At 47.2% G+C, this 14680-nt stretch overlaps 1 protein-coding gene across 2 annotated transcripts in view; it reads right to left on the bottom strand.

Annotated features, from left to right (window-relative positions):
* TMEM123 (transmembrane protein 123) overlaps positions 1 to 14306 on the bottom strand; it is a 57691-nt gene extending 43385 nt beyond the window's left edge. Inside the window, exons 1-2 of one of the 2 annotated variants that reach the window (XM_028105785.2) lie at positions 14109 to 14306; positions 9456 to 9512 (exon numbers count right to left, since the gene is read on the bottom strand). In XM_028105785.2, the coding sequence (XP_027961586.1) occupies positions 9456 to 9512; positions 14109 to 14208 (157 nt within the window). In that variant the 5' untranslated portion in view covers positions 14209 to 14306. The remainder of the gene's footprint in view (positions 1 to 9455; positions 9513 to 14108) is intronic. The other variant, XM_028105787.2, reaches the window with a different exon arrangement.
* Positions 14307 to 14680: the final 374 nt, after the last annotated feature.

Raw genomic sequence — 14680 nt, 5'->3', positions numbered from 1 at the left:
ACTTGTATTCAACATAGTACGGGAAGTCCTTGCCACAGCAATCAGGTAAGAAATAAATGGCATCCAAAGTGGTAAGGAAGAAGTAAAACTTTCACTATTCACAGATGACACGATACCATATATAGAAAATCCTAAAGAATCTACCCAAGAAATACTAAATTAAATGAATTCAATAAAGTTGTAGGATACAAAATTTATATTCCTGAATTGGTTGCATTTCTACACACTAGTTATAAACAGAAATCAAATAAAACAATCTTATTTATAAAAAAGAATAAATTATCACTTAAACCAAATCACTGTACTCTGAAAACTGTAAGACAATGGTGAAAGAAACTGAAGATGACACAAATAAATGGAAAGATCCGCCACGCTCATGGAATGGAAGAATTTATATTGGCTTACCTTGTTTTATTGCACTTCGTTTTACTGTGCTTCACAGATAATGAGGTGTTTTTTTTTTCCCCCTCACAAAGTGAAGGTTGTGACAATACTACTTCATCAAGCAATTTCACTGATGCCATTTTTCCAACAGCATTTGCTCACTTTGTGTCTGTCACACTTTGGTTATTCTCACAATAGTTACAACAGTCTCATTTTATTTGTTATGGTGATCTGCAATCAGTGATAAAAACTTCTGGAAAGCTCATAATGGTTACCACTTTTTTTGTAATAAAGTATTTCTAAATTAAGGTATGTACATTTTTAAAGACATAATCCTATTGCACACTTAACAGACTAGGGTACTGTGTAAACATAGCTTTACATGCACTGGGAAACCATCAAATTCATGACTCCCCTTATTGCAGTGGTCTGGAGACAAACCTGCAATTTTCTGATGTATACCCGCATTGTTAAGATATTCATACTGCCTAAAGCAGTCCAGAGATCCAATGCAATCCCTATCAAATAGAATAATCCTAAAATTTGTAGGGAACCACAGAAGACCCTGAGAAGCCAAAGCAATCCTAAGAACAACAAAGCTGAAAGCATCACACTCAGATTTCCATCTATGCTACAAAGGTATAGCAATCAAAACAGTATGGCACTGTATGAAGACAGACACATAGATCAGGGGAGCCAAACCCAAAGCCCAGAAAAAAACCCCCGTGCTTAAATGGTCAATTAATCTAAGATAAAGTAGGCAAAAATATACAAGGGGAAAAGACAGCTCTTCAGTAAATGGTGCTGGGAAAATTGGACATCTACCTGCAGAAGAATGAAACTGGACCACTTCCTTATACCACACACAAAAATAAACTAGATTAAAGACCTAAATATAAGACCTGAGATCATAAAACTCCCAAGAGAAAACAGAGGCATAAACCTGTGGACAGCAGTCCTAGTAGTATTTTCTGTACCTGTCTCCTCAGGCAAGGATAAAAAAGGCAAAAATAAACAACTGGGACTACATCAAACTAAAAAGCTTTTGCACAGCAAAGAAAACCATCAACAAAACAAGAAGAAACCTACTGAATGGGAGAAGACATTTGCAAATGATATATCTGATAAGGGGTTAATATCCAACATATATAAAGAATTCCTACAACTCAGCACAAAATAATCTGAATAAAAAATGGGCAGAAGACCTGAATGAACTTTTCCCCCCAAGGAAGACATACAAATGGACAACTAACACATGAAAAGATGCTCAACATCACTAATCATCAGGGGAATGCAGTCAAAACCACAATGAGCTATCCCCTCATACTTGTCAGGATGGCTATTACCGAAAAGAAATAAAAAGTGTTGGTGGGGATATGGAGAAAAGCAAACCTCATGCACTGTTAGTAGGAATGTAAATTGGGGCAGCCACTACAGAAAACACTACGGAGGTTCCTCAAAACATTAAAAGTAAAACTACCACATGATCTAGTAATTCCTCTTACAGGTATTTATCTGAAGAAAATGCAAACCATAATTCGAAAAGGTACTGCACCTCTATGTTTACTGCAGCATTATTTCCAACAGCCAAGATATGGAAGCAACCTGAGTGTCCACCAATAGATCAATGGATAAAGAATATATAATGAGTATGGATTGTACAATGGACTACTACTTCACCATAAAGAATGAAATCTTGCCATCTGCAACCACATGATTGGACTTAGTGGTATTATGCTAAATAAGTCACAGAAAGAGAAATGAAATACCTTATGATCTCACTTACATGTGGAATCTAAAAAAAGAAACAAAAGAGACTCAAATGCAAGAACAAACTCATCGTTGCCGGCAGGGTGGAGGCTGGGAAGATGGGTAAAACAGGTGAAGGGGATTAAGGGGTACAAACTTCCAGCTATAAAATAAAGTCACAGGGATTTAAAGTACAACATAGGGAGTATAGTCAACGATGTAATAACTGATGACAGATGGTAACCAGAGTTATTGTGGTGAGCATCTGTAATGTATATAAATGTCAAATCACCCTGTTGTACATCTGAAGCTAAGTTTGTATGTGAACTACAGTTTTAAAAAGATAAAGAACTCCTACAACTCCAGAGCAAAATGTCGTTAATCCAATTAAAATGCGCCAGACATTTTTCCTAAGCCAATATACAAATGGTCAACAAGTACATTAAAAGATGCTCATCATCACCCAGTAAAAATAAAATACACATCAAAACCATGATGAGGTGTCCTCTCACGCTTGTTAGAATGGGTAAGATCAGAAAGACGAGATAAATGCTGGCACCGATGTGGATAAAAGGGAATCTTGAGCGCTGTTGGAAGAATTGTTAAAGTGGTAAAGTCGTTGGAGACAACAGTATGGAGATTCCTCACAAAAATGAAGAACGGAAATACCATGAGCTCCAACAGCTCCGCTTTTGGGTATTCATCCAAAGGAAACGAGATCACGGTGTCCAAGAGATACCTGCACCCCCACGTTTTTGCAGCATTATCTACAATGGCCAGATAGACATGGAAGTGACCCGTACGCCCATCAGTGGATGAGTGGGTTAGGAAGTTCTGATATTTACACAACGGAGTAATTATTCAACCACCAAAAAGGACGAAATACCACCATTTTCAACAACATGAATGGCCCTCGAAGGCATCATGTTAAGCAAACTAAGTCAGAAACAGATACTCCATGATCTCACTTACACGTGGAATTTCAAACAAAGAAACCAACCAAGCTCAGAGAAAAAGAAACAGCTTTGGGGTCGCCAAGGTAGGCGTAGGGGAGGGGAAGTGAAGAGGTGAGCACAAGGAACAAACGTCCAGGTGTGAGGACCAGGGGTGTGATGCACAACGTGGTACGTGTGGTTAACACCACCGCATGACACATAGGAAAATTCAGAGTAAACCCTCCCAAGTTCTCATCATAAGAACAAAAAAAAGCATTTTTGTTTTGTTTTCTGTTTTTTTTTTTTTTTCTATCTCTGAGGTGATGGGCGTTAACTAAACTTACTGTGGCCATCACTTCACAGTGTAAGTCAAATCGTTATGCTCACAGCTTGAACTTACACAATGCCGTATGTCAATTATTCCTCATTAAAACCGTAAAAAAAAAAAAATGAGCTTTTAAGTGTAACATTGGCGTTACGATTGTTTAAAAAAGAGGGTCCTCGTGTCTCTATGTAAAATAGGCAATCTCAATATGCGCACCTTTATGGTAAAAGCCACCAGAGTAGTCTTTCGATAAAGTTTTAAGCTTGTTTTCTCTAGAGAAAGTCATAAATGATCCACATTAATGATTCCATTGTCTGTCAAGTCACTGCTGCTTTTCTGTTTTTTATCACACTGTGAGGTAAACAGAGTTAACAGGGATTAACTTGGGATGACTGCTTTAATAGGAAATTTTCACAATGCAAACAAGAACAATTGTGAAGAACTCATGTGTTAAGATTGATATAAATAGAAAAAACCTAGAATGGGCTTCAACTATTCTGTACAGCTTTTCATGTAAATCATTCTTCTGGTTACACAACTTAAGGAATTTGTCCATTTTTGGAAAGTTAGTCCCTATCCTTTCTTGGTAACTACAGGGCTCTTATCAAATCTAAACAATGTTAATCAAAATAACGAAATCCTCCGATTACTAGTGTCACTGTTATTCCATTCCCCCGTGTCCTGCCCACCTCCCGACCTCGTGGGGGGTGCAGCCCCGCGTGAGGATCACTGTATTTTCTGCCTAACCCCACCCACGCAAGATTTTATACTTCTCTTTTCCAAAGAAGCTAGAAATGTGTTGTCATCGTTGTGCTTGTTAGAAATGTTTGTAAAAGCTAACCTCCAGCGCCGACTCTGCTCGGGCTGCTTGGAAGCACCTGCACCCCCAGCCTCCAGCCTCCAGCCTCCAGCCCACCCCGAGGTCACAACTCTCAGCCTCAGCTCCATGCGGAACCCTGGGCACCTTCTAGGCTCCCTCCTGCCCACTCAGGTTTTAGGTGGGACCCAGACCGGTGTTTTTTATGTGCCAGGCAATTCTAATGTGCTAAGAAACTTGAAAAACATGGCTTTAAGACTTTTTCTTCCAGTTTTAAGGCTTTATAATTTTAAAAACAAAAATGGAATAGTGGAACTAAAAGATGACCACTTCTAAGATTTATCCTGCAAGAAACGTCTTTAATAACCGGGTCACCGACCGAGTTCAAACAGCTTCCACATTCAGCCCGCATCCGTCTCCCACTGGAGGAAGCGCAGTACAGGGGCGTCCCCTCCACGCCCAACTTGACCTCATTGCCATGCTTGGCCCTCCCTCCCGGACTCCGTCCACCCTGCCCTCCAGCCTGCAGTCATCACTCTGCTGTTCTCAGGCTTCACTTCTCCACCTGTAATCATCCCCCAGTCCTGCGGGGAACAGGTGTCTGGTTTTGACGGGGCCAAGAAGCCCCTTGAGCTCAACCCCAATACCCAGCCGCCCTGGTGCCCTCCACACCTGCTCCTCCAGCCGCCGCCGCCCCAGGCTGTTAGCCATTCCAACGGCTTTAAGATCCCGCAGGGGCTTCCCACCGCACTGCTATCCAATCCAAACTTCCTGAGGGGCTCCAGCAGCCTTGTCCCCTCCCGTCCCAAACCCCCATTCCCCACATCTCCTTCACAATGCTCCCTCACATCCGGGCAGAGCTTGGATGGTCCTGCCTTGCCACAAGGTCCCCGTCCTGACCCCGGGACCTCCAGCTCGGCAGGAAGACTGACCGCAGCAGGGCCCTGGCAAGCGAGGCCAGGTCCCTGCTGTCCTCTGGGATCTGAATGGCCCGGTCTGCCCCCTTCCCTGCACATCCCATCAGGGCTCCGAGACTTGATCAGAACATAAGCAAACAGCGTTGTGCTGGAACTTAGTAACACAAGCGTGGCAACTCTCCCATTAACACTGAAGCCCCATTCTTCCTAACTGTGGAGGGAAAGGACTATGCTGGGTGGAGGGCATGGCGTGGGTCACCTTGACAAAGGAGCTCCCAGCTAATCTCCCAGGTAAGGCTGCGGTACCAAGCATAAAAACTGGTTTCCTCCTCCCAGAGCATGTTTCTCCTTGTTTCAACAGAAATGTATGTGCGGTCTGGTGCTGAGCACTAGGGACGCGGTGGCTGACATCAGCACTGCCTGTGAATGAGCTGATTTGTGGGCTGGAGAGGCCCACTCACCCCCTCAGACAGATGGGGTCCTCTGAGGGCCTGGAGCTGGAGGCTGGAGACTATTCCCTGATGAGGAAGGGAAGCTTGCACAGATCGGAAAGCTGAAGGGGTGTCACCCAGGTAAAGGCGGGGGGCATGGGGAGATCTTCGGGAGCCAGAACAGTATATGCAAAGGCACCGTGGCAGCGAAGGTGGACATAGGAGGGATTAAAGAAAACGTCATCGTAGCCAGAGAGCAAGGAGGGACACATTCAGATTCTAGCTTGTGCCAGGTGCCATTTAACGGCAGGTGCTTTACATGCTGCCTCATTTATCCCACGAGACACTTGCATTTTATCAGCTTTTTAAATAGAAGGAACTGAGGCACCAAAAGGTTAAGTAACTTCCCCAAGACCATTTAAAAGCAAAGCAATAATTTTTCTATCTTCCCTGAAATGTAACAGGGTCCACATCTTGGATGGGTGGGGGGAACATGAAAAACTAGCTAATCACGTTCACTGTGGAGGGAAAGCAGTCAAAGCAGCTCTTACCCAACAGGTGATGGAGTAAAACCGTCACTTTTCAACTAGCTGTTTTCACCTCCTAGGCCATAACCGCAGTGAAACGTATTGCAGGAGAGTCTTAGTTCCCTTTTTAAGAAACGGTGCCCATGTAGTTAAGTTTGGAGTTTAAAAAAATCTAAAAACACTTGGTGGGAGTAATTTGAATGATTTAAAAAAATACTTTTCCAAAATTTCCACAGGAACTATACACTATTTTCATCGTCATAAAAATTAAGGCACAGAAAAGAAATGAAACGTCAGCCTAATTAAACAATGGGCAAAGGACTTGAACGGACATCTCCCCAAGACGGGAGAAGGAGCTCACCTTCATTAGTCAACAAAGGAAAGCAAACCAAATGCAATGAGATTTGGTGTCATACTAAACCAGGGTTCCCAAACCCGACGTCCACCAAGCAACTCCTGGGACACCAGCGTGTCTGAGGACTATTCTGACTTACGCACCGGAGACAGCGTGGGATCCCACGGGTGAGGGCCATCCCCCGAGAGCACCCTGGGTCCCGTCACAGGACGCAGGCTGAGCTTCACCCACTGCAGTGGGGAGGCTCCCGTGACCTCTTCCTCAGGTTCTTTTCCTTTGCTAGAGCGGCTCACAGAACTCAGGAAGCAGCAGCTCGTGGCAGAAACACTCAGGACCAGGTCAGGAAGGTGGGAAGGGCGGAGCTCCCGGGCCCTCCCCAGGTGCCACTCGCCCTGAACCTCTACCGGTTCACCAACTGGGAAACTCTCCCAACCCACTCTTTGTGGGTTTTTATGGAGGCTTCATCACATAGTCATGCCTAAGTCAATAGCCATCAGCTCCCTGAACCTCCAGCCCCCTCCCCGCCCACAGTTTGCAGGGGGTGGGGGGGAGGGGGGAGACGGGAAGCTCTAACCCGTTAGCCATGTGGTCGTCCAGCCCCACCTTTGGGCGGGGTCCTAAAATCACCTTGTTAGTGTAACAAAAAACACCTTGATCACTCTTCCTTTCAGAAACTCCACGGGTTTTAGGAGCTGTAGGCCAGGAACCACGGAGGAAGACCAAATACTTTCAGGGAATAGATCTCGGTCATTCGAACAACCCAATATGTATCTCCTACAAATCTCAGTATCTCACATACTCACTAGGACAGTCACGTCGGTGGATAAAACCACGCCAACTAGAGACGCTGACATGACTGGACCAAGGCTGCTACGGTGCAGAGGCAATTCTGTATGCATGCCACACATCAGGGAGGCGGACGGCTCTGAAACTGGCTTGGTACAAATTATGCCCAAGAAGAGAACTTCAACCTGGAAGGTGGTCCCCGGCACCTCTCAGGTTCCTCTTTTCGGGGAACATCAGTGATAAGTGGTCAAGGGGAAGGTTATCCTGGGTGACACTGAGCTACAGTCTGGCCACTGATGAGAAACGCTGTCCATTCTGAACCATGTCACATTCCCTTGTAGCTTTGCCCAAACCTGTTATGAAAAATAATCTGGGCATGTGACCTCCTTACACCACAAAGAATAAATTCATCCATCCACAGACCCTAAAATAGAAGCCCTCTGACTATATCTAAAACGGGGAAAATTATTTTCTCTATGAGCTGAAAATGTGCAAATGATCTACTACAATACATTTAAAAAAATGTAGTACACAAAAAAAAACTACCCGACAATAATCATTATTACATTTTGGGTAATCTGTGTAGCTTTTTGTCCACCCCCCTCAAATGAAGAATTTTCTGTAGAATTACTAAAACTCAGTAAGACCCTGCAGAAAAGAATGTCAAAGGTATGGCTCTCCCCAGATAATGACTAGGGCATATAAAGAAATACGACCCTTCCATATAACGGAGAGTGACCTCAATTCTGGCTTCTCTGACCTCGAGTATCCATCCCACGCCGCGAACAACGACAAAACAGCTGTAATAAAGGATCTCCCCAGAGCACAGACCAGTCATGTCTGCAGACCCCGTACCGAGGCTCTTTGATAAAGTTAAGGTAGGAGTTACAAAATACGCATTTGGTGCCATGGTTCAGGTCAACCAACGTGTGTGTGTTACTTCCTGTGTACCAGGCACAGCGTTGGGATGAATAAATCATGGAAGCCACTCCCCAGGAACTCAGATGAGACTAAAACCCAACAGAGAAAGGAGAAGTGCCAATCCCGATGTGGTGAGCTGTATGAAAGCGACAGGCGCCCCTGCTGCAGGCCATATTGCTGGCCGTTCCCACGTGCCCCAGGCGCCTGCAGCACACAACACACCAGTCTGCCAAAGAAAAATGTTATTTTCCTTTTGGAATTGATGCCCAATAAACCGTGTTAGGTCAACAGCACCAGAGAAATTGGTAATGTTCAAAATCAGTGTTTCCACAATTAGAAGAGTCTATATTACCACAAAAGACAAAATAGTAAGCATCACATCCTACAAAAATACACAAATTCAACATGTTACATAAGGCTTTTCAAGATCAAAGACGATATGCGAAGAGTATAACGGTTATGGGAAGTGTTACACACTGAGCAACACATCGTTGGTGTCACAGCCGTATTATCTGATGTCTTTAGAAAAATGCTGTGGGGCAATGCTTTCTTTTTTTCTCCATGAATTTCCCTGTGCTAGAAGGGGCGGTGTAACATCCCACGGACCCTGGAGCTGTCCTCAGTGTACCGCGCTGATCTTTAACAACGGTTCACAATTGTGAGCGGTGGTATTTCAAAGGCAGGACCACACCGCAGTTCCAGGAAATGTGGTGAAGGGGCACAGGTTTAGAATCCGAGGAAGGGAGCTTCCTGCTAGCCCTGGGGGCACCAGCGTGGTTCCTGGACCCTTCCACACTGGTGACCTCAGAGACCCAGAGGAGAAACCCGTGTGTCCCGGACTGGAAGCACCGGGAAGGTGCTCACCACTGACTCGGCAGGGGAGCCTGGTGCTGGGCGTCCGCATCTCCTCGGGTGTCGGCCGGGGCAGCCGACGGCGGCCACCTCTGACCACAGAGTGCCCTGTCCCACCAGCCAGACGGGCAGACGCAAGGACTCCTGTTCCTAATCCACACGCAGAGCGCAAGGCCTTCAGACCTGAAAGTGGGCTTCACAGCCCAGTCCGAAACTGCAGCAGGCTCAGACCGAGCGTCTTAGCGCGCCTGCACGCTCCGATGCGGCAGGCCATCATTTACCATCATTTACCGAGGCCTGCAAGGGCTGCCCTTGACAGAAGCTACCGGGATTTGGGAACCCGTGGCTCGGGCTTCAAACCATCCGGGGTACTGGCTTCGTGCCCCTGCCCGGCCGGTGCTACCTTCTGCCTCCTAGATGGCCGAAAACCCACTGCTTGAACCTCCTGAAACTCACCTGTTGGGTTAGCACTGTGGTTTCCTGAAGGCACCAAATTCTGTGCGTTTAGAGATCCTATAAACAAAAGAAAAAGAAAAAGAAAAAACATCCCGTGATGAAAAAGCATTTAACATTGATGTAAGAACACCGGAGACAGGTTGTGGTGATGCGCAGGAGGCAGACATCCCCCAAGAAGCTCTCCTTCGCCACTACTGCTACAAAACACACCTGACCTGCCAGGAAATCTGGGACTGTATTACTGGGGTTTTCAACACAGAAAACGTTTGACTCAGGTTAACAAATGCTTACATCCTACTCACTATGCACCAGCTCCTGCAAAGTTCATTCACTTACATGGGGACACAGAGATTGGTGAGAGAAAAGCCACTTTCTGTTCCTCTGAGGGGCCTGGGCCACCTGGGAGGGGCCCTTTCAACGCAAGGGCACCCTTGGGTCTCACACCACCAAGACCCCTAACTTCATACCATGGAGAGAAGACGAAGTGGGTAGGATTTTCCTTTTTTTCTCCACTTCCCCTCGGGCAACCACCAGTTTGTTCTCTGTATTTTAGAGTTTGTTTCTTTGTTCATTTGTTTCTTAAATTCCACATACAAGTGAAATCATATGGTACTTGTCTTTCTCTGACTGACTTATTTCACTTAGAATAATGCCGTTTAGCTCCATCCACGTTGTTGCAAATGGCAAACTCTCATTTTTTATGGTTGAGTGATATTCCATTACCCACCCCATCTTTATCCACTCATCCACCGAGGGACACTTGGGCTGCTTCTATCTTTGAGCTGTTGTAAATAATGCTGCAATAAACATAGGGCTGCATCTATCTTTTCAAATAACTGTCTTCATTTTCTCTGAATAGACATCCAGAGGTGGAACTGCTGAATCACATGATAATTCTATTTTTAACTTTTTGAGGACCCTCCATACTGTTTCCCAGAGTGGCCGCACCAGCTTGCATTCCCAACAATAGTGTACAAGCATTCCCCTTTCTCTGCATCCTCACCAACACCTGTTGTTTCTTGTCTTTATTCTCACCATTCTAACAAGCATGTGGTTTTGATTTGCATTTCCCTGATGATCAGTGATGTTGAGCATCTTTTCATGTGTCTACTGGCCATTTGTATGTCCTCTTTGGAAAAATGTCTATTCAGGTCCTCTGACCATTTTTTAATTGCATTTTTTTTTGGTGTTTGGTTTGTATAAATTCTTTATATATTTTGGATATTAGCCCCTTAGGATTTTCATTTTTAATTGTAAGACTTCTCATAGAAGTATGATTCTTTTAATTTTTAACTAGTACCTTAAGATTTGGAAAAACTTTAGAAGAATTCTATGCCCCTTGTCAGAGTGGTTTATTCAACCTGGGTCTTTGTATAATGGGATATTAAATATACCACATGAGAAGAGAGGTGTATTATTGACAAAGGTAGCACTCCCCAGCCAAAAACCCCTCAAAGTACAAAGTAAGTAAAACAACTTTGAAGGATCTTTACTGTGTGTGCAACCTGAAAAAGATCAAGGTCAGTAGACTCGTCTCTGTAGAATGAGAAAGACGAGTCATGCCGCCGACTAAGGCAGGCTTCAGGGACTGATGAAGCAGTGACTCTTGGTTAAAACAAGTCAGTGCACCAGTGTCCTGCACTGTCTCAGCCGTATTTAGCAGCTGGTATCAAATACTTGCTAATATCGTGAAGATCGTCCTCCATGCCAGGCCTCCTGGGGAGCATGTCACCTCACTAGGTCACCCAGCTCTGTCAACAATTCTGAGACACAAAGACCATTTTGCAGTGACAGGAAGTGAGGCCCAGAGAAGCCTACCCAGCTAGGAAGTGGCAGAGCCTGGATTTGGACCAGGCCGTTTGACTGCAAAGCCCGTTCACGGGAGCGCCAGAAGGAAGTGCTGATTTTCTACTCCAAACCTGCTTGTCCCGGGGCTTCTCCGTTGCTGGGTTACCAGCTGTTCAACCCCCACACCAAGAGGTCATCCTGGGCTCTTCCTTCTTCCCCACCCCTCCTCCAGTCCATTAGCAGGTGATTTCAGTTTCATACCCCCCACCCCAGAGAAGGACTCCATGTGCTTACGACATGCCGCTGCCTTCTGCCTGGACCACAGCAGGACCCCCTCCTTCTGCCTCCCTGCTCTTGTCACTCCTATGACGCATCATGTCCCAGCAACCTTTTTGGCTTAAAAAAGGAGACAAAAGCAGATGGTCTTTGTAGCTCTAGGACCTTTCTCCTTTCTCGACTCAATTACTTATGACACATCTACTGTGCGTAGGCACTGGTTTTGTATCCTAGAAGACAAGGAATATACCACGGACATCTAACTACCAAGAGACTGATGCTTTACTTGACAGAGACCAAGTATTAACACAGACCAATGTGCTGAATGGAAGAAAAGAAAGTTACATCCATGAAGTGGCACGGACTCAGTAAAGATTAATTTACTCTCCTTACTCGCTGCCCGGGGAACTCACTTTAGATAGTCCCTCACCCCCACCCCAGGCCTACAACACTTGAACTACAGCTCGGCTTGGCTCACCTGAGAGTTGACAGATGTAATCAAGACAGCCGGAAGTGGCCTTCTCCTGGCAACCTATTTGAACTCTTGAATACTACATTTCTGAAGCCACTCTGGACTTCTGTGCTAAAGACTCAGTAAAGTCTCTGCTTTCCACTAAGGCTGTTCAAGGTGGGTTTGTCACTTGCCACCAAGAGTCCTGATGAAAAGCCTCCCCCTGGCCACGCACGACCACTATCTATCCTGTTGGCAGCTTTGCTAACTTGCTCATTGCCTCCCCCACTCCTCCAGCTGAGGGTGTTTATGAAACTACACAGGATAGTATGCATAGTATGCAGGATATTTTAAAAAAAGAATCTCCATGTTTTTATCTTCTACAACATCATGGACTATAGCAGATTGTACATTTAAGCATTACCGACTTGAATAGCCAACACCACCTAAAGTGACTTAGTGGCAAAATGGTGAATTAATAGTTGGGATTTTTAATCTCTGAAATCAAACAGGTATCAGCTGTTTTACTTTTAATAAGGCAATTTCTCAGCCTCATATTTTTTTTTCTATTTATAAAATGGGAATAATACTGTGAGGATCCAATGGGATGATGTATGGACCTCAATGAGCATAATGGAGAGTACACAGGAAAAGTGCCTAGTAAAAAATGCTGTCTAAGCTCTAGGATGATTGTTAAAAATTACTGGATTTCATAATGACACTTGTTTTGAGAAATTCTCTATAGAACCTTCTTTCACTCTAATTTCAAAGTGACATTAGAGTCTGCAGAAATGCTTTCCAGCTAATGTTCATTATAGTCGTTCATGAAATGAAGGCTCTCCTATAGTACAGCCTTCATTCCAAGATTTCCAAATAGCACTAGCCTCTAGAGAGACTTTAAATAAACAGAACAAACAGTATTAAAATAAGGCCCCCCCAAAATCTGTGTTATTAGGGCAAAAAAAAAGTAAAGCAAGGATACTTAGTTTCTCTAATCAGTAATTCAGAAGAGAAACAAGGTTTACTTTCATAAAATAACAAATAAAAGGGAGACCTTCTATAAGTATTGGTATAAAATTAGCACCAAAATAGACTGATTCAGTCCAGATTGTTCACCTTACAGTGAAACATCTCATAATATTGAAAATACGACGGGTGTGATTTACTGATCGTTGTTTCCTTAAATAATCTCAGAATCAGGTCTGCAAAGCCGGCTTGTGACATGCACAATCCAGCATAGGAAACAAAAAAATCAGCAAAACAAATGAAAATTGTTATTGTCGAACTCAGCCATATTATTCTAGCCAAAGCAGGTGTTGTGCCTGAACTGACATCTTTATCTTTTCCTGGATAAAACTAATCTCAGGCTAAACAAACAGCCGATGGACAGAACTTAAAACTACGGAAAACTTGGGTCACTTAAAACAACTTACCCTAGTTTACCGGCCATTACCCAGTGACCCGACTGCTACAAAAGTTGACCAAAGGAAAAGGGAATTTACAACAAACCCCGGCTTCCCGGCCTCTTCCCTAAAGGACTTTTAAAGTCCCCATCCCCCCCACCCCCTCCAGAACCACGGCATCACGGTGTTGAGCGCAGCGACCGCGCCGTGGGCGCGCACACCTGGCAGCGGCGGCCGGAGGACTGCGCCGCAGGTGCGCGCCGCGGCAGGTGCCCTCCGCGCGGGACGGGGGCGCGCGCCCCCAGGGGCGCCCCGGGAGCAGCGCGCGCTCCCCACAGTCCCCCCCTTTCAGCGTCTGGGGGCCTCGGGGCTAAAGAGCGTTGGTCCGAGACCACTCAGTCAGTCGCGGATGCGCGGGGGTCCACCCCGCCAGTTTACCGAAGGGGGCCTGGGGGCACGGACGTCAGGGGAGGGGGAAACCACAAGCCTGCGCCCTCCGCCGGAGGGTCACTCAACAGGTGACGCGCGCTCCGCCGGACCTGCGAGCGTCGCTGGCAGAAACCCGAAGGGTACGGCCCCGGCGTGGGGCAGGGGCGGGGGCCGGCCCGAGCCTCAGTTTCCCGGGGCGGGCCGCCTCCGGGCCCGCCCCACGCGCGCGGCCTGAGGGGCGCACAACTTTCCGCGCCCCCGGCCCCCACTTGCGGGGCCCGCGCTGGCGCCCCCGCCGCCACCTACCGTCCGGGCCCGGGCTGTCCACGGCGGCCTTCAGCAGCGCCAGCACCAGCAGCGCGCCCAGGATCAGCGCGGCCCAGGCGCCGCGCGCGCCGATTCCCATTGTTCCGAGGGCAGGACGCGGCGGCCTCGCGGCTCCCCGACCGAGCGTCCGCGGCGCCACAGAGCGGCCCCTCTGCGCACGGGCGCCGGCTCCGCGTCGCCTCCCGCCGCCGGCCCCCCAAATGCCCAAATAGGGCGCGGGAGCCGGGCTGGGGCTCGGGCCGGGGCGGGGCCGGGGCGGCGGGGGCGGGGCCGGCGCTTGGGGGCGGGGTTGGGAGGGGCCGAGCGGGGCGCGGGGGCGGGGGCGGGGCGGGGCAGAGGGCGGGGCTTGACTGGAGTGGCCGGGGCCGGGGGGGCCGGGGCCGGGGCCGGGGCCGGGGCCGGCGTGCGGGAGCGGGGCTTGGTTGGGGCAGTGGGGCGAGGCCGGCGCGCGGGGCGGGGCCCGAGAGGCACCACTTGCGGACTCCAGTGCCCCCGGCGCTCGCGCGGTTTCCTTTCTTCTCGGAAGCGGCTGTTCTGCAGTCGCTGAGCTA

The sequence above is a fragment of the Eumetopias jubatus genome, unplaced genomic scaffold, assembly GCF_037043125.1.
Source record: "Eumetopias jubatus isolate StellerSeaLion01/CBP00866 unplaced genomic scaffold, mEumJub1_p1.0 scaffold_13, whole genome shotgun sequence".
NCBI classification, from domain to species: Eukaryota; Metazoa; Chordata; class Mammalia; order Carnivora; family Otariidae; genus Eumetopias; species Eumetopias jubatus.
The sequence above is the reverse complement of the archived record's forward strand: the minus strand, read 5'-3'. Positions and strand labels throughout refer to the sequence as shown.